The sequence below is a fragment of the Ursus arctos genome, unplaced genomic scaffold, assembly GCF_023065955.2.
Source record: "Ursus arctos isolate Adak ecotype North America unplaced genomic scaffold, UrsArc2.0 scaffold_3, whole genome shotgun sequence".
Classification (NCBI taxonomy): domain Eukaryota; kingdom Metazoa; phylum Chordata; class Mammalia; order Carnivora; family Ursidae; genus Ursus; species Ursus arctos.
The window spans coordinates 74899245-74925021 of NW_026622985.1; the positions used below are offsets into that span (position 1 = coordinate 74899245).

Below are 25777 nucleotides of genomic sequence, written 5' to 3' on the forward strand. Positions count from 1 at the left end.
GTGCCCTGAAATACTCACATATCTACAGTCAACTGATCTTTAACAAGAGTGCCAAGAATACACAAAAGGTAGTCTCTTCAACAAGTAATGCTGGGAAAACAGGATATCCACGTGCAAAAGAATCAACTGGACCTTAACACTGTGCACAAAAATCAACTCAAAATAATGATTATTTAAAAAAAATTTTTTAAAGATTTTATTTATTTATTTGACAGAGAGAGACAGCCAGTGAGAGAGGGAACACAAGCAGGGGGAGTGGGAGAGGAAGAAGCAGGCTTCCAGTGGAGGAGCCTGATGTGGGGCTCGATCCCAGAACGCTGGGATCACGCCCTGAGCCGAAGGCAGCCGCTTAACGACCGAGCCACCCAGGCGCCCCCAAAATAATGATTTAAATGTTAGATCTGAATCTATAGATTTATAGAAGAAAACATACGGGTAAATTTTCAGGACACTGGTCTAGGTAATGATTTCTTGGATATGATGCTAAAACCACAAGCCACAAAGCAAAAATAGCAAAGTGGGACTACATCAAAAAAGCTTCTGCACAGCATAGGAAACAATCAACAGAGTGAAAAAGCAACCTATGAAATGTGAGAAAATATATGCAAATCTTATTAACTGATATTAATAATTTTAATATCCAAAACATATAGAGAATACAACTCAATAGCAAAAACAAAAACAAGTTAGAAAATAGGTAAAGAACTTACAGACATATCTCCAAACAAGATATACAAATGGTCAAAGGTACATGAAAAGATACTCAGCATCTGTAATCATCAGGGAAATGCAAGTCAAAACCACGATGAGAGATTACATCACACCTGTTAGGATGGCTATTAATCTAAAAAACAAACGATAACAAGCGCTGGTCAGGATACGGAGAAAATGAAACCCTCATAACAGTGTTGGTGGAAATATAAAATGGTCCATTCAGTATGGACAACAGTACGGAGGTTCATCAAAAAATTTTAAAAAATAGAACTACTATTTCTGCACTACAATCCAGGGCAATCTTACTTCTGGGTATTTACTTAAAAGAACTGAAATCAAGATCTCAAAGAGATATTAGTACTCCCAAGCTCGTTGCAGCATTGTTCACATTACTTGAGATATGGAATAAGCTAAATGCATTATCAATGGATGAATGGATAAAGATGTGTAAAATCACCCCACCTTAAACAAGAATGAAATCCTGCCATATGTGACAACAAGGATGAACCTTGAGGGCATTATACTAGGTATAATTAGCTAGTCACAAAAGGACAAAAAGCAGAATGGTGGTTGCCAGGGACTGGGGGGAGGGGGCATTGAGGAAGTGCTGCTTAAGGAGTAAAAAGTTTCTGGGGCACCTGGGTAGCTTGGTTGGTTGAGTGTGTGACTCGTGGTTTCCGCTCAGGTCATGATCTCAGGTTCATGAGATGGAGCACTGTGTTAGGCTCCGTGCTCAGCAAGGAGTGTGCTCTCTCCCTTTCCCACTGCTTCCCCCCCCCCCGCCCCCGCCAATGCATGCACATCCTTCCTCTCTCTCTCTCGAATCAATCCTTAAAAAAAATAAGTAAAAAGTTTCAGTTATAGGAGATGAATAAATTCTACAGATTGAGTGAAAATCATTTTGCTTATAGTAAAAAATACTGCACTTAAAAATTCATTAAGAGGGAAGATCCTATGTTCTGTTCTTACCACAGTAACGAATAAATTTCACTTGCAAAGGATGTCAGTCTTCATCTAACTACAACTACTGCAACTGTGTTTCATAGAGTTACCGAGTTGGAAAAAATATCATACAATAATGTGTATATACATAAAGGCACACTATAGATATTATCCCAAAATGAGCATTTTTGTCTATGAGGGTATATTCAAGGAGTTATTAGAATGAATATAAAAATTTAAAACACTATAATACATTGTATTAATATTTTACTATGTTTAAGTAAAAAAAATGCTTTAATAAAGAAAAGACTGTGCTGAGATCAATCTGTGTGCAAAACCTTCACCCAGCTCAATGGGTCTTGGAACAGTACTTAGATTTCTTAGAGAAAAGCCAAAGGAAGCACCCTGCTCTCGTGTACAGAGGCACGGGGGAGTACGGCATTTCTGACCGCTACTCAGCTTGCAGCTCTCCAGGTCACCACGGCCATGTAAACACTCTAATTTACAGAAACAACCTCCTGCATTCCCTTCCTACCGCTGAGGGCCCACAAAGGATTCCAAGACAGTTTTACAAACTGTTTCAGATTGCCCTAGGTCTCACACAATCCCAGTAATACAGGGTTGCACTGAATTTAGGATTATCCTTCCCTTTGCTGATCCACACGTCAATTGTAGTGGGAGTCCCGCAGCTCCGTACAAGTCACAGCTGAGTGCCCTGCACATCACGTATTAACACAGTGCCACCGAGGAAGACAGGGCCGCAAAGTTACCGTCACAACTGCAAAATGCTCCGATGCGCAGGGCGAGCAACGCTCCGACGGCTGCATTTTATCAGAGCAGATACAGATCTTCAGTGACATCAACTGAGAAACAAAACCAATGCTCGTAGCAAATATATGACAACCAAAGAATGCTGTCCCTTCAGAACTGACACTAGGCCGTTATTCATGTTGAAAACTGCCTACATTTGATCGAAACTAACTCTCAAATCCTTAAAAAAAAAAAAATGGTTATGGGGTTCTTACCAAATAAATATTGCGTGGCAATAAATGGCAATAAAAACACCCCAGCCAAAAATCTCAGGCAGGACTGTGGAGTCAAAAGCCCACTTCACTTCATAAAATAAACTCCTTTCATGTTGTCAAGAGCACTCAATCCTTCATCAAGTGTGAGGCCTCTTCTGCTAATTCTCTGGACTTTAAAAAACAGGATGCTAAGAGAACACATACACATTTTAAAGAGAGAAACGTTAAAAAATTCAGTGACGAGCGTGTAAAACAAAGGCTAGAAGAAAAAAAATAGCATACGGAGAGAGGTAAAAGCAGCAGAACGCGGCTGAGTGTTCCCACACACATTATCTCAATCGATTCACAATATAGTCCTCGATACAAGCATACTTCCCATTTCACCAATACGGACGCAGGCTGAAAGACAACCAACTAGCGATGATAACATGGGTTCATCAAAAAATTATCACACCGATAACTAGCATCTGTGGCGCAGCTAGGATTTATATTCCGGTCTGTCTCATTCTTTTCCTTAAAACCATGTTGTCCTGCTAGACGCCCACTATAATCACTCTGAAATTATCATTTTAAAATCTTGAAATATGAATTCTTTAAAAACTCTACCTCCTTAACTTTTTTTTTTTTGAAAGCTTTTATTTATTTATTTATTTGACAGAGAGAGACAGCCAGCGAGAGAGGGAACACAGGCAGGGGGAGTGGGAGAGGAAGAAGCAGGCTCTTAGCAGAGGACCCTGATGTGGGGCTCAATCCCAGGACTCTGGGATCACGCCCTGAGCTGAAGGCAGACGCTTAACGACTGCGCCACCCAGGTGCCCCTCTACCTCCTTAACTCTTACTTCCAATATAGGTCTTTCTATTTCTAATGATTATAAATTCTGGTCATTTCTGAAACTATGAACTTGTTTACCACTTCACATTAAATGCTATTCAATTAGGTTTCCTAAAATGTCTTTTCTACTTCTTGATAGCATCATCATCATTCTTCATTCATTGATTGTTTCAAGGATCTTGGCAAATTCTTTGTATGTGCTACCCTGGCTCTCTCCTCGCAGCGGTTTTCCAAGCAGTTATCATTGCACATATGTCTCAAGAGAAGACTGGTCCTACGTTGTACCCTTAGGAGATGCTCTGGTGTGGGTGAAGATCTGTAGCAACCACAGTAGCAGTGGGCCCCAGGGGCCTCTCCTAGACTGCCAAACTGAGTTCTTGACAGAAGGATAGGAGAGGCAAAGAATAAGGGCAAAGAATAAGGACCATATGAGTTAATTAGTTTCCATCTGAAGCATAGCAATAGTAATATCGTCTGACCTCAGACTGAGTCTGACTCTAATACATGGCGTGCTTGAAAACTTATATACACTCTTCACACATTTTCGAGTTCACAGCTAGAAATTTTGAATTTAAATGTTAAGGGTTGCAAAGGGTCTAATTCCTGGTACGCTGTAACCAATGATATTTAACATACAACTGTGAGGTCGTTCTTAAGGGGATTCAATGGACTCTACCATAGCATGATAATCTTACCACCACCCATTTTAAAAACACCTGTAGAACTCTTCTTTAATAGAAATTTGAGGGGTGCCTGGGTGGCTCAGTCACTTAAGCGTCCAACTCTTGATTTTGGCTCAGGTCATGAGATCGAGCCCTGTGTCAGCAGCAAGTCGGCTTGAGGATTCTCTCTTCCTCTCCCTCTGCCCCTCTCCACTGCTTGCACTCTAAAATAAATAAATTTTTTAAAAAAGATTTTATTTATTTATTTGACACAGAGAGAGAGAGACAGCCAGTGAGAGAGGGAACACAAGCAGGGGGAGGGGGAGAGGAAGAAGCAGACTCCCAGTGGAGGAGCCTGATGCGGGGCTCGATCCCAGAACACTGGGATCATGCCATGAGCCGAAGGCAGACGCTTAACGACTGAGCCACCCAGGCACCCCGAAAATAAATAAATCTTTTAAAAAAAAGGAAATTTGACATTTTAAGCTTGAGATTCTACTTTGATTCCATTTCCCCCCTCAGAAACCTAGTTTTATTCTACTATATTTTAATACCTGAGTATGTTTTATTGAGGACCCTATCATAATTATCTGTACCAAATTTATATATAAGTTTTAGTTTCTGATAATGCTCTGTAAAGAAAATACACATTAATATGTATAATGTTGCATCTATAAAAATACCTATTTATGTAAAATACCTATTTATATAAAAATACTATCTCCTTCAGGAATATACCTCAATATAAAAGTCACATATGACAAGCCCATAGCTAACATCACACTCAACAGTGGAAAACACAAAGCTTTTCATCTAAGATAAGGAATAAGGCAAAGGTGCCCATTCTTGCCACTTATATTCAACATAATATGGAAGTCCTAGCCACAGCAATTAAGCAGGGGGAAGGGAGGAAGGGAAGGAGGGAGGGAGGCAGGAATAAGGAACGGAAGAAGGAAGATAGAACGGAGGGAAAGGAGGGAGGGAAGGGAGTGGGGAAAAGGGAGGGAAGGGAAGAAAGGAAAAGAAGAAAGGGGAGGAAGGAGAGAAAGAAAGAAAGGCACAAAGAGAAAAAGAAAGAGGCATGCAAACCAGAAAGTAAAGAAGTAAACTGAAGTAGTAAAACAGAAGAAGTAAAACTGGCTCTGTAGAAAACATGATCTAACATATAGAAAACCCTAAAGACTCCACCCAAAAACACCTTTTAAAAGTAATGAATAAAATTCAGTAAAGATGCAGGATATAAAAATCAACATACAAAAATCACTTGCATTTCTATACACTAACAATAAACTATCCATAAAAGCATTAAAAAACAGTCCCACTTACAACAGCAACAAGAAGAATAAAATATGTAGGAATAAATTTAACCAAAAAGATGAATGATCTGAACACTGAAAACTGTAAGATGTTAATGAAAAGCACTGCAGAAAATACAAACTGGAAGATATCCCGTGTTCTTGAATCAGAAGATGATTGTTAAAATGTCTATTCTACCCAAAGTGACCTAACAGAGTCAATACAATCCCTATCAAAACTCCCATGGCAGTTTTCTAAGAAACGGGAAAAAAAATTCCCAAAATTAGTTTGGACCCACGAAAACTCTTGAACAGCTAAAGTGATCTTGAGAAAGAAGAACTAAACTGAAGACATCACACTTTCTGATTTCAAACAATATTACAAAGCTATAGTAATCAAAACAATATGGTACTGCCATGAAAAAAGACACACAGACCAAGGGAACAGAAAACACAGCCCAGAAACAAACCTGTGCACGTGTGTTCAAATGATTTTCATCAAAGGCGCCAAGAATGTACAGTGGAGAAAGGATGGGGTCTCTTTAATAAATGGTGCTGGGAAAACTGCACATCCATATGTAAGAGAGTAAAACTGGATCCTTATTTTACACACAAAAAAACCCCTCAAAATGGATTAAAGACTTAAACATAATTCCTGAGACCATAAAACTCCTGAAAGAAAACACAGAGGTGGGGCGCCTGGGTGGCACAGCGGTTAAGCGTCTGCCTTCGGCTCAGGGCGTGATCCCGGCGTTCTGGGATCGAGCCCCACATCAGGCTCCTCCGCTATGAGCCTGCTTCTTCCTCTCCCACTCCCCCTGCTTGTGTTCCCTCTCTCGCTGGCTGTCTCTCTGTCAAATAAATAAATAAAATCTTTAAAAAAAAAAAAAAAGAAAGAAAACACAGAGGAAAAGCACCCTGTGTTGGCAAGTTTTTTTTTGGATTACACCAAAAACATAGGCAACAAAAGGAAAAATCAAACTAAAAAGCTTCTGCACAGCAAAGAAAATAATCAACAAACTGAAAAAGAAACTTCTGGAATATTTGCAAAGCATACATCTGATAAAGGATTACTATCTAAAACATTTAAGGAATTCCTACAACTCAATAGCAAAAGTCAAATAACCCTATTAAAAATGGGTAAAGGAACTGAACAGACATTCTTCCAAAGAAAACCTACAAATGGCCGATAAGTATATGAAAAGATGCTCAACATCACTCACCATCAGGAAAATGTAAATCAAAACCAGGAGATATTACCTCACACCTGTTAGGATGGCTATTATCAGAAAGTCAAAAGATAAGTATTGATGAGGATGTGAAAAACATCTGCATTTTGGTGAGAACATAAATTTGTCCAACCATTACGGAAAACAGTATAAAATAAAAAACAGAACTGCCATATGATGATCCATTAATTGCACTCCTGAGTATATATCTAAAGGAAATAAAAGCACTACCTTGAAGAGATACCTGCATTCCCATGTTCACTACAGTATTCTTCACAGTACCTAAATATGGAAACAACCTGAGTACTCATCAATAGAAGGATGGCTAAAGAAAATGTGGTCCATACATACAATGGAGTATCATGCAGCCTTAGAAGAAAGTCCTGTCATTTGCAGCAACACGTAGGAATGAACCTGGAGGGAATTATGTTAAGTGAAATCAGCCATATGCAGAAAGACAAATATTGCATGGAAATTAAAAAAAAAAAAGTCCAACTCATAGTTACAGCATGAGAATGGTGGTTATCAGAAACTGTAGGGTGGAAGACATGGGGAGATATTAATCAAAGGGTACAAGGTGTCATTTATGAGTAAGTTCTCAAGAACTAATTACAATACGGTGACTATAGTCATATAGTTTATAATGTATTATACACTTAAAATTTGCTAAGAGAGTAAGTAGATCTCAAGTATCTCATCACACATACACAAAAGGTAACTATGGGATGTGATAGATAATGTTAGTGTGATTGTGACAATCATTTCATAACACATACCAAAACATGTTTACACCTTAAATATATAGTTCTTTGTCAAATATCGAATCAAAAACTAGGAAATAAAATTCCTTCTGAATTTAGTTTTTATTATAATTACTAATAGTATTCAAAAGGTCCAAAATAAATATGACAAGTGATTAATAGTAAATATGAAAAATAAAACTTTTTGATATGCATCTCTTATTGAAATGGACAGTGCTTTTTTCCCCCCAACTAGTTGATCTATCTAAAAGGTAACTACTACTTAATTCTACATCGAGTTCATCATCAATCTCAATTGATCAATTGCTAGGATTTTGTTTTCCTTTATAGGTACAAAAAATAAGTAGATAGACATTATAATAGCCATTTCCATCAACTCTTAATTATTTTCTACTTAAATGTCACCAAATACAGTGATTGATAAGCAAAAATTATTTTTCAATCATTTAGCAGTTGAAAACAAATCCTTCATCTTTGTTGAAAGCAAAGAAGTATAAGCCACCTAATTTACAGAAGGATTTATGACATCATTTGTCCATAACTTTCTCAAAACTAACACATCACGAATTTTCCTTTTGAGTGGTGACCTGGAGGTTTTTGCACTCCAGGACAAGAATCATGGTCAGACACAAGCTGGTTGAGAGAGGTGCCTTTCCTTTGCAAACTCAAAGAAGGGAGCCTGTGAAAAGGGAGTTGAGAAAGAACTTGCACACAGCAGGCTCTTTTCTAGAAAGAAGAGCTTTAGGAATGAGTACTTATGAACTAAGGAATCATATACCGATTCTATTAAAATTATACTTGTCCCTGTGTCTCCCTGTAGAAGTAGTTTTGTTTATCCAGAAGTTCCCCCAACTCAGGAAAGTCAAGGTAGCAAGAGTAGGAAGTGATCCTGAATTCTAGCTGCCACTCAGCACACACAAGCCGAAGAACTGGCTCTTTAGAGCATGTTTTCCAAGGAATTTCTAGAAAAACAGAAGCTTGGGATGGGAAAACAAGGACTGGATATTCTGATTAGAAGCAGGGCTGGCTCAGGTGTCATACCGTGGAACCTACTGGGACTATATTTTTCACACTGTAAAGGGTAGACATGTAGATTGCTGAGCACTGTTTGTCCATATTCCTGCAGCTGGTGCTGGACAGAAACCAGGATGTATAATACACAGTCCCTGTCTTCAACGAGCTTCTAGCACATTGGAGTCATCTGCCAAGGAAATTAAATGCAAGCAGGAAGAGGCTATGTGGGTGATATTAAGCCAGTAGCTCAGGAAAGAGGAAGAGGGCAGCTACAGGATGCATCACTGTAGGAGGGGGTAGTGTGATGTCCCAGCCTCCCGGTAGCAGAGGGAGGTGCACTAGACCAAAGTTCGATGTGGACAGAAGGCATCTGCTAACCGAGAGGACTACAAAGAGTACTCGCACACAAAAACATGGTTCCCCTTCACCTTTTCCCCTCCTCCCAACCTCAACCCTACCCAAAAGTGTAGAATAAGTATACCAACAGACAAAAGAAGAAGAGTGAACAGAACAGACGACAGTACCTTCTCCCCTTCTATAGGTTTCTGGATGAGCTGGAAGAAAAGGAACAAGTTTTAAAAAGGCTTAAGCGTTGACTTAAAACTGTCTGAAAACTGTAAGACCTGAACATGTTATTTAACGCCTAACAATGACCAGATAGAGTTACGGTTCCTGCCAAGACGTCTTCAAAGGATATGGAAGGCGAATCCGGGAACGTGTCTGAGAGTAATACAGGGATAAAAATTAAGTTGTTTGCTACTCACGCTCCGCCAAATTTAGCCCATTCAACACACAGGTTACATAAATCGAATGGAATAAAAATGAAAGCAACTACAAAAAGCTGCTCTGGAAAAAAGTCACAGATTATAAAGGGAAGCTATTTACAAGCTGTAAATCCATCATAGAGATGTTTATAATTATAATTACGTAAACTTTCTCCCTCTCACTGTCATTTTCCATTTTAGCTCACTAGGGCTCTTCAGCCAGCATCTGGAACCTTAATATATCATGTTTTCCTCTAATTCAGATGTCACTAATTACAAGGATCCCCAAATTAGCTTCCTTTACTTCCGAATAAATTCTCAATGAATGTAATTTCGGTATTTGGCCAACGTTTGTCTCTTTAGGCTTCATTTTGTTCTGCTCCAGTAGCATCAGCGTAGAGAAATGTTACTTCTGGTGAATTCATTTATATAAGACGAAGCCATCTCCTGTTTTTAAAAATGGAAATGATCTGAAAAGATGAAACTTACACCGTTCGAGTGTTTACCTTTAGGTTCATTAAAAACAGGCACACTTTTTGATAGATTTAAAAATGTAGTGTATTTGATTTTTGGTCTACAAGAGAAGCAGGCTAATGAAAACTAACTCAGAAATTACTAAATTAAAATGAAAACTAATATGCTTTCATAAAAAGCACGGCAGGCTTCTTTTAGTTTATATGCAGTCTGTATTGAATCTCTCAAACACCTGTCCCAGCACCTTGTCACCCTGATAAGCTTTCCATTTGTAGCTGCACTATTCTCTCCATAGTTTGACAAATTATTAAATTCTGATTCAGATTTTAGAGTTTCCAGAAACGGGTACTGGAGCTTGTATTTCCCATCATTTTCATGATGTTGAAGAATGTTCCGTCCTCATCTCTGTAAATATATCTCTCTACTGATATAGCTCGTCCGGTTTTCTTATTGCTCCTTACCTTTATATTTTATTACTTCCAGAGGGTGGGGTGCAGAGACCAACTAACCCTCAAGTATCTTGAATAAAATAGCGCTGTGGCACCAAAGCGGTACAGTATGGTAACAAAACCAACCCTCCGCCTAACAGTGCTGCTTCCCGTTACATCTGTTTTATTGTCGTAAGAACACATAACACGGGATCTACCCTCTTAAACGCTTAAGTGTACATTACTGTTCACTGCAAGCCCAATATTGCACAGGTCTCTAGAGTTATTCATCTTGCATAAGTGCAACTTTATATGCCTTGAAGAGCAACTCCCCATTTCCCCTTCCTCCCAGTTCCCGGTTTGTTTTTAACAACCAATTCCTTTGCTTTTATCTCCCTGGTACCAAGATCTATCTTCGCCCTCCATGGGATATTATTAGCTCTTGTGTTTTTTTTTTTTTTTAAAGATTTTATTTATTTATTTGACAGAGAGACAGCCAGCCAGATAGGGTACACAAGCAGGGGGAGTGGGAGAGGAAGAAGCAGGCTTCCAGCGGAGGACCCCGATGTGGGGCTCGATCCCAGATCGCTGGGATCACGCCCTGAGCCGAAGGCAGATGCCCAACGTCTGCGCCACCCAGGCGCCCCAGCTCTTGTGTTTTTAGGCACTCAAAGGATGGTCATTATTTGCAGACACAATGTTATCAAGAGATTTGTGATGACTACATGAGCCTTCCCCCATCAGTCTGTCATTCTTCTTACGCTCCCTTTCCTTTCAGGTGGTATCATTAAGGGTAGGAGCTAAAAATCAAGTAACAAAATGTCTGGAAATGGGAAAAAGCTATGCAAGTGTAAGCAACAGTGTTTCTGTACCTCTATTCATACAGAACAAAACCTTTCCTGGCTGAGAGACTATGAAACAATGACTTAAAAATCCATGAATAGTTTCCTCCATAACTGAAATACGTTTACCTACATTGCCTTCCCTCTGTTAAAAAATAAAAACTTTAATAGATTAACTCATTACTACTCTTTATAAATCAAATGTCTATAAACACACTTTTATTAGATCCCAGATTCTATATTCTAAGCTAGGTACCAATCTCACATGCTGTTTCCACCTAATTGCTGGCAGGAAATATGAGCTACAGGAATGAAACAGGCAGTGGCCAGAAATCTTGATTAAGTTTATTGGAAATATGGACTAAATAAGGCACTTTAATTAGTATCAGACAGAAGGATGAATTGATCTCCAATACCACACAAACTGTTGAAGCTATAAAATTTAGAAAACGTGTCTGAGGCATGATTCACTATAATGATGGAGGAGATGAATCTCTTTCCTGTTGCGCAAGAGGAGTTCAAGATTAAAGTAACCACACTGCTGAAAAGCTACAGTTGGTCAGCATTCAGAAGACGCATTTTTAAGGTAATCTGTCCCTGGGATACAATGATAAATATAAATCATTTAATTCATTTTACAGTTAACTCAGTGTTCATGAGGAAACAGAAAAGCTATTTTAGCCAAATTTCCTTGTGGTAAGAAAAAAAAAAAAAGAGTACTGGAGGATTATAGTAATCTTTTCTAACTTGTAAGCATTCTAATTCATTTAAATTATCCAATTAGATGTTCCGTATTAGCAGGCTCTCTTTATGAATACATCATAAATTAAATGAGAAACACCTTAGGAAAATCTAGTCGATTTCATTTATATGAGATGTCCAGAAAAAATAAAACTCTAGTGCTAGCAAGTAGGTGAGCGGCTTCCTGCCACGGGCAGCTGGAACACTGCAAACAGACACAAGAGACTTTCTGAAGTCATGTGTTTTAAAATTGAATTGATAGCAGCACAAGCTGATAGCAGTACAAGTGCCTAATTTACTGAAAATCATCTACTTGACAATGGAAGAATTTTATGCTGTATAAATTATACTTCAGTAAAGCTTTTTAAAAAGATTCTGCAAAAAATAACATGGTATTCTAAATCTTAGGGCATTTGCACCCCCCTCAAGATTTCATGGACTACTGCTGTCATAGTGTTTATGCCCCCTACTTCCAAATTCACATGGTGAGGCACAATCCTCAGTGTGATGGGATTTGGAGTTAGGGCCTTTGGGAGGGAATCGAGTTTGGATGAAGTCATGGAGGTGGTGGTCTATCTCTCCACTCTGTGAGGGTACAAGGAGAACTGAGCCCTATGTGAACCAGGAAGAGGGCCCTCACCAAGGACCCAACCCTGCTGGTGCCCTGATCTAGGACTTCTATCTCCAGAATTGTGCAAAATAAATGTTTGCTGTTTAAACCCCCCAATCCATGGTATTTTTATTGTAGCAACCCAAACTGAAAAGTGTGATGCTACTGTAATGAATACATAAAAATGTGGAAACAGCTTTGGAACTGGGTAATAATGGCTAGAGGCTGGAAGAATTTTGAGATGCATGCTAGAAAGAGCCAGTATTACAATGAAGGAACTCTAAAGGAAATTCTGGTGAAGGTTGAGTAAGAAAAGAGAGCTAGAGAGGAAGCTTCCATCTTCTCAGAGAATGGATAATATTTATGAACAGAATGTTGGTAAAAATATGTATGGTAAAGGCTATTTTGATGAGGTCTCAGTGGAAATGAGGAACATGTTACTGGAAACTACAAGATTATCTTTGTTATCAGTGGCACAGAACCTGGCTGAACTGGGTTCATGTTCTAGTGTTTTATAAAATGTAGAACTTCCGTGCAATGAAACTAGAGATTAACCTGAGGAAATTTCTAAGTGTTGAAGGAGCAGCTTGGTTGTTCCTGACTGCTTACGGTAAAATGCAGTAAGAGAAAATGAATTAAAGACAACTGTTATGCAAAAAAGTTACCAGCTCATCAAGATTTTAAAGATTCTCAGCCTGTCCATAATGAGAAAGGATGATCGGAAGGGAACACTAAAAGTATGGTAGACCAGCCATCTGATAAGGAGGTAAGTTTAGGTATGAACCATGAACTTAATCAACCATCTCAGCAGAAACACTGTTGGTTTAAAGTGAAGGAGATAGAAAGAAATGTAGGAAGGCTGATGAACTCCTCAGGACCCTACAAAACTGGACCAGAGATTCAGCTATGAACACATTCTAGTCTTCAGGACAAGGGAGGAATGACTCCAAAGGTGATTCAGAGATCATCAGGGCTGCCAATTTCAGCACAGGCCTTTAGAGCAACCAGCCTGTAAGGGTTTGCAGGAGTTGGCAGGACACTGATAGGACTATCTCCACCTCGGTTTCAAAGGCTTAGACCACTGCCCACCGGGACCTTGTGGATGGGCCCATGGCCTTGGTTTCAACATGCCCCATGAGAGCTACCAGAAGCTGCAGGAGCAAAACACCCACCCAGCAGAACCACACAGCTGTGACCACTGCTTTAGTGGGTCCAGAAAGCAAAGCATGGAACCAAAGGACAGTACTCTTGAGCCTTACTGTCTAAAGGAGTTTATCTTGCTAGATTTTAGATTTACTTGGGACTTGTCATCCACTCCTCTATTCCTCATTTCTCTGTTGTTGAACTGGAATATCTATTTTGTGCCTCTCCCACCACTGTTCTCATGAAGCATATAACTTATTTGGTTTCACAGGTTCACAGCTGGAGAGGAATTTTGCCTCAGAATGAATCATAATTCGTTTTACCCGTATCTGATTTAGATAATATTTAGATGAGACTTTGGATTTTAGACTCCAGACCTGATGCTAGAATGAGGTGAAACCTCTGGGGCTGTTAGGATAGAACAACCCATTTCACAGATGAAGACATGAATTTTGAGAGGCCTGAATGTGTAACCCCCAAAAGTTCAGATGTTGAAGCTCTAATCCCTAAGGTGATAATGTCTTGAGGTGGGGCTCTTGGGAGGTAAACAATGTGGATGATGTCGTGGGGATGGAGCCCCCATGATGGAACTCATGCCCCTATAAGAGGATGAAGAGATGCCAAAGCTCGTTCAATCTCCATCATGTGAGGACCTGGCAAGAAGGTGGCCTTCTGTTACCCAGAAAGAGGGTCCTCACGGAGAATGTGACCATGCTGGCACCTTGATCTCACAATTCCCGAATCCACAACTGTGAGAAATAATGTTTGTTGTTTAAGCCACCCAGTGTTAAGACAGTATTTCTATTACAGCAGCCTGAACTAAGACACCTAGAAAAAATGATTGAATTGCCATAAAAGAGCTCCCCAACCAGTGAGTGGTGATATACTGTTGTGTTCCCAGTGGGTTTCAGGAGTGACTTCAATTGCCTCAGTCACTGGGGTGCCATGGTAGGATCTGAGTCTTTTATTTTCTTGCAACTAAGAAACCTCTTCCACTGACTATTTACTATACAAATAACACATTTTCTTGATCCAAGTCTCCTTGCTGAGTGAAAACGTAGAGAACATATTGATATTTATGGGATGCTGTTCAAGCAGTGCTTAGAAGGAAATTTATAGCTGTAAATGTCTATATTAAGAGAGCTGAACTCAAAAACCTAACTTTCACTTTAAGACATTAGAAAAAGAAGACCAAACTAAACCTAAAGAAAAAAAGGGAAGGAAATAAAGGAGATTAGAGTGGAAATCAATGAAACAAAAGTTGGGTTTTCTAAAAATAAATTTTTTAGCTAGATAGACTAAGAAAAAGGAGATTCAAATACTAGAATTCATTGAATTCATTTTAGAAATGAAAGAGGGAATATTTTATGGAAATAAAAAATATTATAAATGAATAGTATAAACAATTGTATGCCAATAAATTAGGTAACTTGAATGAAATGGACAAATTACTCTAAAGACACCGAACACCAAAACTGACAAGAAGAAATACACTGAATAGTTCTACAACAAAGAGATCAAATCAGTAATGGAGAATTACCTACAAAGAAAAGCCCAGCACAGAGGGCTTCGCTGGTAAATTCTACCAAACATTTAAGGAGTTAATACCAATTGTTCATACTTTCAAAAAAAAAAAAAAAAAAGAGAGAGAGAGACCACTTCCAAACTCATTCTGTGAGGTCAATATAAAATCAGATAGAGAGGTCAGGGAAAAAAAAAGATATTACAGACCACTATTTTTTAAAGAAATGCAAAACTCCTTAACAAAATCCTGGAGAACTGAATGCAGTAACAAAAACAATTATATATCATGACCAGGTGCAAATTATGCCAGGAATATAAGGTTGGTTTGACACCTAACAATTAATGTAATGCACCATGTCAATAGGATAAAAAGCAAAACCCATATGATCATCTATCTCAACAGAGGCAGGGAAAGCATCTGACAAAATACCTTTTCATGATGAAAACAGTATCAAAGCCATGAACAGAAAGGAACTTCCTCAAATTGGTTAACAGGCATTTGCAAAATATCCAGAGCTAGCATTATGCTTAATCATGAAAAATATATGCTTTCCTACTAAAATCAGGAAGAATGCACGGATGTCTACTCCTGCCACTTCTACCCAACACTGCAGTGGAAGAACTAGTCAGAGCAATTGTTGGGGTTAATGTAGAGTATGAAATCAGCCATAATACTTGGCTTGCTAAAATGTAACACAGAGGCCGCTGAGGGCAAGGAAGGTTTCAGAGAAGGGCATAGGCCTTTGGAATGCCGAGGCCTACGTGGTTCACTCTGCCCTTGAAATGTCGCGTGGAGTTGCCTTCCCGAAGCTTTCCTAGCCCAAACAGTCACCCTGCGATTTAAGAGGTGTAGGCATTGTCCCTTAGGCTGTGTTTAGCTGAACTCCTAGAACGCGGCCCAAATTAGCATACCACATCTTTCCAGTAAACAGATCCTCCCAGTTTCAGCAAGACCCCTTGTCAACATCAGGTGCTTGAGAAACAGTGATAAGGATTTGTGATTATCTTGAAGGGCCAATAAAAGCTGGAGCAAAGAAGAGCAAAGGGTCTTCGCCTGTGACTGTTGACCCTTGCCCTTCTCTCTTTCACAGCAAAGTTTGGAGTAATCTTTCATCCATTGGTACAGGGATTGCTGGCCATGCCTGGCAGGCAATTAGGCAAAAAAATGAAATAAAAGGCATCCAGATCAGGCAGAAAGAAATACGATTATCACTACTTGCAGATGACATAATTTTATATAGAAAGAAATCTAAGAAATCTAATAAAAAACCAACCATTAGAATTAACAAGTTCAGCAAGGGTGCAGCATGTAAGATCAACATTTAAAAAATTATCTTTATATACTTACAGTAAACAATCCAAAATAACTTAAGAAAATAATAAAATACCAGGAATAAATTTAACCAGAGAAGTGCAAAACTTACACTCTGAAAGCTACAAACTATTGTTAAAAGAAACAAAGGTCTAAATAACTGGAAAGACACTCTATGTTCATGAATAGGAAGACAACATTGTTAGTTAAGAAGACAGTACTCTCCAAACTGATCAGATTCAAAACAATCCCTATGAGAAGCCCAGCTGGAGATATTTTCAAAACCTTTACAGAAATTGGCAAATTTATCCTAAAGGTCATATGGAAATTCAGAATAGCCAAAATAATCTTGAAAAAGAACATAGCTGGAAGACACATACTCGTGATCTCAAAATGTCACACAAAGCCCAAAAAACAAAAACAAAAGCAAAACCCACTTCATACAAGGCAATGGTAATCAAAATAATGTGGTACCAGCATAAGGACATCAATGTAATACAATTCAGAGTCCAGAAACAAATCCATATATCCATGGAAAATTGATTTTCAAAAGGGCACCAAGAACATTTCATCGGAATTGAATAGTTTCTTCAACTTAAGAACTGGACAACTGAATTGTCACATGCAAATAAAGGAAGTTGAACCCTTACATCCTACTACAAATAAAAACCAACTTAAAAGTGGATTGATGAGGGGCACCTGGGTGGTTTAGTAGGTTATGCGGCTGACTCTTGGTTTCTGCTCGGGGCATGATCTCAGGGTTGTGAGACTGAGCCCAGCATGGGGCTCCACGTTCAGTGCTGAGTCTGCTTGAGATTTTCTCTCCTCCTTCCTCTGCCCCTCTCCCTGCTTGTGCACATGCAGGTGCACTCTTTCTTGAAATAAATCTCTAAAATTGATTAATGACCTAAATGTAAGAGGTAAAACTATGAAAGTCTTAGAAGAAAACATGGGGCTAAATTTTTGTGACCTTGGATTGAGCACTAGATTCTTAGACATGGCTCCAAAAGCATAAGCAACCACAACGAAATAGATAAAAAGATAATCCACACAATAGGAGAAAAGATTTGCAAATCATATATAAGAATCTAACAACTAGAATATGTAAATGGCTCTTACAACTTAAAAGACAACTCAATAAAAAAAGGAGCAAAAGACTTAAATAGATATTCCTCTAAAGAAACATGCAAACAGCTAATGCAATATGTGAAAATATGCTCAACATCATTAGGAGCAAAGTGTAAATCAGATCACAATGAGAAACCCCTTCATCCCTACTAGAATGACTGTGTATAGGGCAAATAATACCTACTGGTGAGAATGTGAAAAAATTGAAACTCTTACACATTGTCGGTGGGAATATGAAATGGTGCTACCACGGTGGGAAGCAGTTTGGTGGATCCTCAAATATCTAAACATGCAATTACACAGTCCAGTGATTCCACTCCTATGCGTGTACCTGAAACAGCTGGAAACAGGAACTCAAACAGACACTTGTACAACTTCAGCTGCAGCTTTCACAGCAGCCACGAGGTGGAACCAACCCAAGTTTCCTCACTCTAAACGAATGGGTAAACAAAACGTGGCATATACATACATGCACTACACTAGGATTTGGTCATAAAAAGAAATTAAGTTCTGACACATGCCAGAAGATGGAGGAAGCAGAAAACATTATGTTAAGGGAAAGAAATCAGTCCTAAGAGAGCACATACTATCGGATGCTATTTATTTGAAATGCCCAGAATAGGCGTATCTATAGAGACAGAAAGTCACTTAGTTGGTCAGGATGGGGTGATCTGAGGTTAACAGGTCAAGGGTACGGTGTTTCTTTTTGAGGTGATGAATACATTCTAGAATTGTTGATGGTTGCCCAACTCCGTGAATATACTAATACAGACTAATACAACTGACCTTTACAACAAAAACCGAACCTCTCCCTTGACTCCATATGCCCTGCCAAAAATAGCCCCAATCAATTTCCTTCTATTTCACAGCCTCCTCTTCGGTTTAAAGAATCTCTTAAAAGAGTTGTTTATTCTCATTATTTTCACTTTATTATCACATTGTAACTCAACTCTATTTGCCTGCAGGAGTAAATACTATGCCCTTCAATATTTACTGTGACTTAAAAGTCATAAAAATAAGTGCAAGCAACTGAATAAATTCTGACAGCCTACTGGGTACTAGAAGAACAAACGGGACAAGATACCTGCCCTTTTCTCAAGGGGGAAATACAAAAGGAACAGATAAGAAGCATATTAGTTTAAAGATTAAAATGAGCTAGAAAGTACCTGCTTTATACTGGGTTATTTACAAGAGGTGTTCTCGGCAAGTGAGGTTTAAGATTTTTTTTAAAAGTAGGCTCCATGCCCAGCGTGGAGCCCAATGCAAAAGTTTGAACTTCACAACCCCAGATCAAGACCTGTGCTGATGCCCCGAGTTAAGATTTTTTTTTTTATATTTAAATTCAAGTTACTTAACGTAGTGTATTATTAGTTTCAAGGTAGAGTTTAGTGATTCATCAGTTGCATATAACACCCAGTGCTCATTACATCAAATGCCCCCTTAATGCCCTTCACCCAATTACCCCATCCCTCCACCCCCTCCCCTCCAGCAACCCTCAGTTTGTTCCCTATAGTTAAGAATCTCTTATGGTTTGCCTCTGTTTTTATTTTTCCTTCCTTTCGCCTATGCTCATCTGTTTTGTTTCTTAAATTCCAAATGAGTAAAATCATATGGTATTCGTCTTTCTCTTTTTTTCCACTTAGCAAATATACTCTTGTTCCAGCCACATCATTGCAAATGGCAAGATTTCATTCTTTTTGATGACCGAGTAGTATCCCATTATATATATACACACGCCATCTTTATCCGTTCATCCACCAATGGACATCTGGGCTCTTTCCATATTTTGTGAACATTGCTGCTATAAACAATGGGGTGCATGTGCCCCTTCAAATCACTATGTTTGTATCCTTTGGATAAATACCTAGTAGTGCAATTGCTGGATCATAGGGTAGCTCTATTTTAAACTTTTTGAGGAACCTCCATACTGTTTTCCAGAGTGGTTGCACCAGCTTGCATTCCCACCAACAGTGTAAGAGCGTTCCCCTTTCTTCACATCCTCGCCAACATCTGTTGTTTCCTGAGTTAATTTTAGTCATTCTGACCAGCCTGGGGTGGTATCTCACTGTGGTTTTCATTTGTTATTTCCCTGATGATGAGTGATGTTGAGCATTTTCATGTGTCTCTAAGTCATTTGTAGGTCTTCTTTGGAGAAATGTCTGATACCAAGGATCCAGCCATACAAAGATACATGGGAAGGCAGGCAGAGGGAAAAGCAAGTGTAATGGTATGTTTGAGAAATTACGTGAAGTCCAGTAACTGACCAGGGAAGAGAAGGGCTAGGTGAGGTCCCAGAGGTAATGAAAGGCTGGTTAGGGGTAGACCTGTAGGACTTTTTATAAGGCAGGATGATAAGTTGCAACTTGCTTCTTCTCCATCTCATAATACTCTGCGCATATCTGTCCTATTACACTTGCTTCTGTGTCCCCAACTTAAAGTTGTGCCTGTCCTAAGGAAAGTGAAAGTTTTTGTTCACCTCTATCTAACCATTGCCTAGCTAGGTTCTGAATAGATGTTTCCTGAATGAACAGGCCACATCATCAGGCTGTAATAAGACAAAAATCCTAAGCCCTAAGGAAGGAAAAAAATCTTTTCTAAAGGCGGTGTACAAATGAAAGCCAGGCAATTTTCACTCGAATTCCTCAGACTAGCATGGTTATTTCTACCAGAGACTGTGATGTTTCCCAAGTTTCAATCAGTTAAAAAGAACATCTTCCAAACTTAATTAAACTCATTTCCAGAATCTGAAGCCTAAAACTGCCAGCAAAGAACAGCTTTAGCTTCTGATTACTGTGTGGTTGTCATTAATTGGTTCTCTAACTCTAGCCTATTCCCTAAGTATTCTAAGACACTCTGCAAAATTGTATCCACCTCAACATCATCAGTGCTATATGGTCATCAGTAATACATGGAAATGGAAAAGCTTTTATAGTTTTTTTTTTTCTAGAAACCAAAACGGGATCAAGCACCACCTTTTACGTAGGACATGATAACACATGCCTTCCTTTTAAATGACTTACAAACATTTACTTGCCAAATAACTAGCTTCTCATTTACAAGTTAGATTCTCTGTCTGTACGACATACGGGTTCTACTACAGTTCTGATTATAGCATCCTTATCTAGAAAGGCACACAATGATTCTAACACCGTGGAAACAAAGCTAACCAATAACTGTTTCGGAGTATAAAACCACGCAATGCTGCAAATAAATAAACCATGTTTCTTTGGAAGGGGAAAATTTTTTTTTCAGCTGGCTTACTGTGGCCTTGAAGCTTCAGCCTGGTCTGTCTGCAGTTTTTCTCCTCCTTCCACTTCCATTGTACAGTAAACAATTCGATTGGGAGCAACGGACTTCAAACCTTGCACTTCCATTATGACAATCTAAAGATAAAAAAAAATTTAATGATTAGTTGGCAGCCTTTAACAAGATACAGAGATAGTAGCATTGACTACAATTAGAATGACCAACTGATGAAATTATCTAGTAACACCAATAGTTTTTTATCGTCCTTAGACTCCACCTGAATTCATGAAACATATAGTAAGTAACATTTTGAGGATGTCTAGTACTGAAGAAATATCTCCTGCCAGCTTATTAAAGGTTAAAAATCTCTAAATATAAGCCCTACTGAGTTAAGTGAGGTATAAACTCAGATCCTTAAAAAATGATGGCAAGTCCGCATGAGGTAAAGCAGAATTACTTACCCATGAAAATTCAGTGAATGTGCTAAAAGCAGTACAGGTTGAGTTCCAGATAAAGTGAAATACTATTTATGAGTGGGGCACATCATCATCATACCAACTTGCAGTTATCAGTCTGTGACACCATCAGGACTTTCTGGATTCATTTATTTTAGAGGACTAATACTATTTATAGAAGAACATTCATTATAGAAAATGTATATCTTATTATGAAGTATGGAAAATATAACTTGCCAGTGACTATCTTACCACTACCTTGGCAAGGAAAAAAAGAACTTTTCCATGCATTAAAGGTACGTGTTAATTTAATGCAGCACACTGGGAACGGACAGAAAGACTGACACTGTTTTATGGATCTATAACTCCTGGAAAAAAGGGAAACAAGTATTTTTCAAGTGGGCTTTTTAAGGTTCATATAAAATGCAACTGATTTTAAAATATTGTAACCTAACATTTTCACTGGGTGTACACATAAAATACTATTGAGTATTTTTGCTATAGTTTTTTTTTTTCAATCAAAACTTGCTTCCGGAAGTTTCCTAAGTTCTTGAAACTCATAAAATATATTCAATGACATTTTTATAATACGCACATTCATGTCTTTATTGATCTCATGTTGTATCTGTATAAACGAGATTAACAGCATCCGTGCCATGTTGCTACCAAAATATCCACTAAAAACATCATTTATTGATCATTTAATACATTATTAAAGTCATTCCACTTTTCGCTGAGTTGTGATATGAATCTTGAGGCAAAAGGTCTCAAAGAAGCCACCTTAAAAAAACTATTCTTCCTTTCACTCTTCAGTACAACAGAAGGGTTATGTTCATAAACACAAATCCCTATTTTTTTAATGAAAATAATGGGAAACTAATCATTAAAACAGAAAGGTCAAACTCAGAACCATTTTCCTTCTTCAACCAAGACTTTTGTTATTTTATTGCGCTGAAATGCATATCGACGCATGAATAAAAATAAGGGCATAACAGAAAACAGACTAAGAACTGACAGGGAAGAGTAACACCTTTCTTAGCTGCTGTTAAGACATTCAAGGAAGTTAGAACAAAGCACTTCATCTTGTTGATGGAAAGTAAGCAAAAGGAGGAATATATTCTTAATAAGTCAACACCATTGGTTAGTCATTTTGAAACTCATTAGATCCTTATACAAATAAAACCAAGCAGAAGCTGAGACATATGAACTATATAACCGTATATATAATCATATCGAGAAAAGCCGATTCCACATGGACTTACCAACATGACCAAAATGACTTAATAAAATCTTTGGAAGGTCTCCTAAAATACAGGCATCAACAGAACTGTGTACACATAATAAACGTAGAATCTTTTAGTTCATATTTGGGAATATGCTTATTTGCCCTGCATCTCTTGCTATCGCGTGTTCGATAGTCAAAGTGCAGGAGAGAAGAAAGGGAGCATCTGCTTAACACTACTTCTGTCACCTCTGCTACAAGCTACTGTAAACAGGACCTCCTGAAACACACAACTTGTGGAACAGTTTCCTGCTCCGCAAAACAATACTCCCATCTGTGCCGGGAATGTTTTATTCTGCAAACTGCCACTTTCAAAAGAAGTAACTTCTTTTTTTTTTTTTTTTTTTTTTTTTTTTTTTTTTTTATTAATAATGATTTTTTATTATATTATGTTAGTCACCATACAGTACATCCCCGGTTTTCGATGTAAGGCTCGATGATTCATTAGTTGTGTATAACACCCAGTGCACCATGCAATATGTGCCCTCCTTACTACCCATCACCGGTCTATCCCATTCCCCCACCCCCCTCCCCTCTGTAGCCCTCAGTTTGTTTCTCATAGTCCATAGTCTCTCATGTTTCATTCCCCCTTCTGATTACCCCCCCTTTCTTTATCCCTTTCTTCCCCTACTGATCATTCTAGTTCTTATGTTCCATAGATGAGAGAAATCATATGATAGTTGTCTTTCTCTGCTTGACTTATTTCACTAAGCATTATCTCCTCCAGTGCCGTCCATGTTGTAGCAAATGTTGAGAACTCATTCTTTCTGATTGCTGAGTAATATTCCATTGTATATATGGACCACAACTTCAAAAGAAGTAACTTCTGTTCAGAATCCATACATATAAATAAAACAACACAATTCTACAGATCTGATTTCCAAAAGGAATAATAATAAAAAAAAAGATACAGCTGGTCTCCATCTTTAATGACAGCCAGCCAAGAATTCCACGAACCATCAACTGACCTAATTTTAGGTAACTGTTTCGACAAGTTCCCCACAAAACTTGGTAACGGAACCACGGAAAACGAACATAGTCTCAATTCCATCTCCTCCTCCCCCATCTCTTTGTGACTGATATTACAACGATAAAACATGCAGAACTATTCTAGAGGCAAAAAGAAGGGAGGCACGTACGAAATATAAAACTTGGTGACATGCTTCTGAATAATGCATTGTCCACAGAGTTATGTGGCACAGAGTCACGTGCAGTTTGAGAAAACGAAGCAGGGCAGTATTTGGGGCCCATATGTACTACCGGATAAAGAAGCCGTCTCAGGGTCTGCCAGCCTAATACCGTTGAAAACAGTGTGAAAATCAGCCGTACTCATTCCAGGGACACCATTCATCTTCCAACACGCAGACTCAACTTCACGCATTAACCTGTGTTGTCCTCCCCTTACTCAATATTTCACATACCATGGATGGCTTACGGTTTTGTGGGTCAGCTTCACTCTTGCTTTATTATTGTCCCTAAAGGTTTCATGAACGGAGAGACTAAAAGGAATCTTGTTGTGGCTAACGGCTGCTTTTTGATACCATCAAAGTCCCCAGTTCAATCAGTATTTATCAAGTCAACTGTGTGCCAGGCAGTGTTTTAGGCTCTGGGCTACCTCAGTAAACAAAACAAGACCTTAACTTCCTGTAGCTTACATTTTAGTAGAATAAGTCAGATAATGAATAATAAACATAATAACTGAATTAAGAGCTGTGACAAAACGTCGGCTTGCTAAGAGAACAGGGTGTGGTGAGAGGAGGGAGCAGTGGGTAGCAATTCGAAAGAGGTGATAAAATTTAAACAGTTTTTCAAATCTGCACTTACTCCCTAGACTCGGACTTCAGTTCATCGAACAAACTTTTCCCACTGAACCAATTCTAAGCCTGACTGATGAAATGTGAGACCCTTAAATTGGATTAACTGCTTGCCTTTCAGAACTTTCTTAGCTGAGGAGCAAGGCTTGGCTAATGGGCCAGGGATAATTATGGAGTTTAGCTAGGCTGAGATCGGAGGCCCTGGGGACAGAGGGGGACCTTGTCTATTCTCTCAGGTGTCCACAGGTAAGCACTGTGTAGTCTGCACTGAATGTGACTTCATTGTCACTTCTTGTTGGACACCAACACCTATTTATAATACTGGAAGTGCATCATAGAAAACATCTTCATTATGCTATGGAAGGAAAATATCTGCCTTATATAGACATAGCAATAGAGGACTATCGAAACAATTTTATAAATAGGCAAGCTTCTCAGACCATACAAAATGAAGTTTTAACTCATTTTCTCTCCCTAACACCATTTTATTGTTAACGGAGCAGCCCTGTTTAATATACTGGCAATAAAGTACAGAACAATTCATAGTTTCACACAGACACTAACTCATGAGGATAATTTTGTTTTCAAAAGGGAAAAGAGTTCATAAAAGGAAGTTTTTTACTATTTTGTTTAAAAGCTTTTAAACAAGAGAGAAAAGAGAAGGTATTTTAAATGGTTTCCAGTTCTGCATGGTAGATTTATACACTACAAAAGTAATTTGCTTTACAAATTATACTTTAACTGATTTTATTTCATACAAAGCCTTAAGAAAAAACAACCTTGGCACTTTACATCTTGGTCAGTAGAAAAACAGACTTCTACATGTAAGATACTGTGTGGTTTTTCCCATTAAATATCTCAAGATACTGAAGAGATACTGAAGAGATTGAGAAGAAACCCAGTAATGGCAAGAGATTGAGAAGAAACCCAGAGCAATGGCAACATCATTAGGTAAACCCAGAATAGAGTCTCAAGTCAGAAGAAAACCTATTTCTAACCCTGATAGTAAATTTAATCTATTAACCTACAAAGAAATCATTAGCCTGGAAATAAAGAGAGAGGCAGTTGGCTTATCTTCCAGCCTGAATTTATCTTAGAGTTGAATAAGTGGAGGAAAGAACAAAAGCACATATTTGCGTTTTCTGCGGCAAACTAAGCCAGCCAAAAGAAAGAGGTATCAACAAAGAAATTTAAAATGGTACCACCGAAGACGCCATCAGTCAACCCACAAACTTCAAGAGCAGTACTGGGTACCAGCAAAAAGAGAATTTAACAATGCACGGAAGGAACAATAAGCTTTAATTTTTGAGAGCTCTGTAAATTTAAGCTTGATATTGCAAGTACACAAGTTTATGTCATGTATAAATGCATAAACATATGCATGGATTAGCCCACGCACACAGATTAGCAATGAAAAAACGTAATCATAAAAAACATCAACAGGTGGCTGTGGTAAGAATCTGTATCAAGATCTCATATCCAGTGAATTGTATAAAAAGGATAAAACTCTGAAGTCTCAGGAAACACAATTTTAAATGCA

At 38.5% G+C, this 25777-nt stretch overlaps 1 protein-coding gene across 10 annotated transcripts in view; it reads right to left on the reverse strand.

Moving 5' to 3' along the window:
* The window catches only part of CADPS2 (calcium dependent secretion activator 2), a 513662-nt gene that overhangs the window by 265577 nt on the left and 222308 nt on the right, over nt 1–25777 (reverse strand). For all 10 annotated transcript variants that reach the window (XM_044387950.3, XM_044387934.3, XM_044387928.3 and 7 more), the window contains exon 6: nt 20702–20823. In XM_044387950.3, the coding sequence (XP_044243885.1) occupies nt 20702–20823 (122 nt within the window). The remainder of the gene's footprint in view (nt 1–20701; nt 20824–25777) is intronic.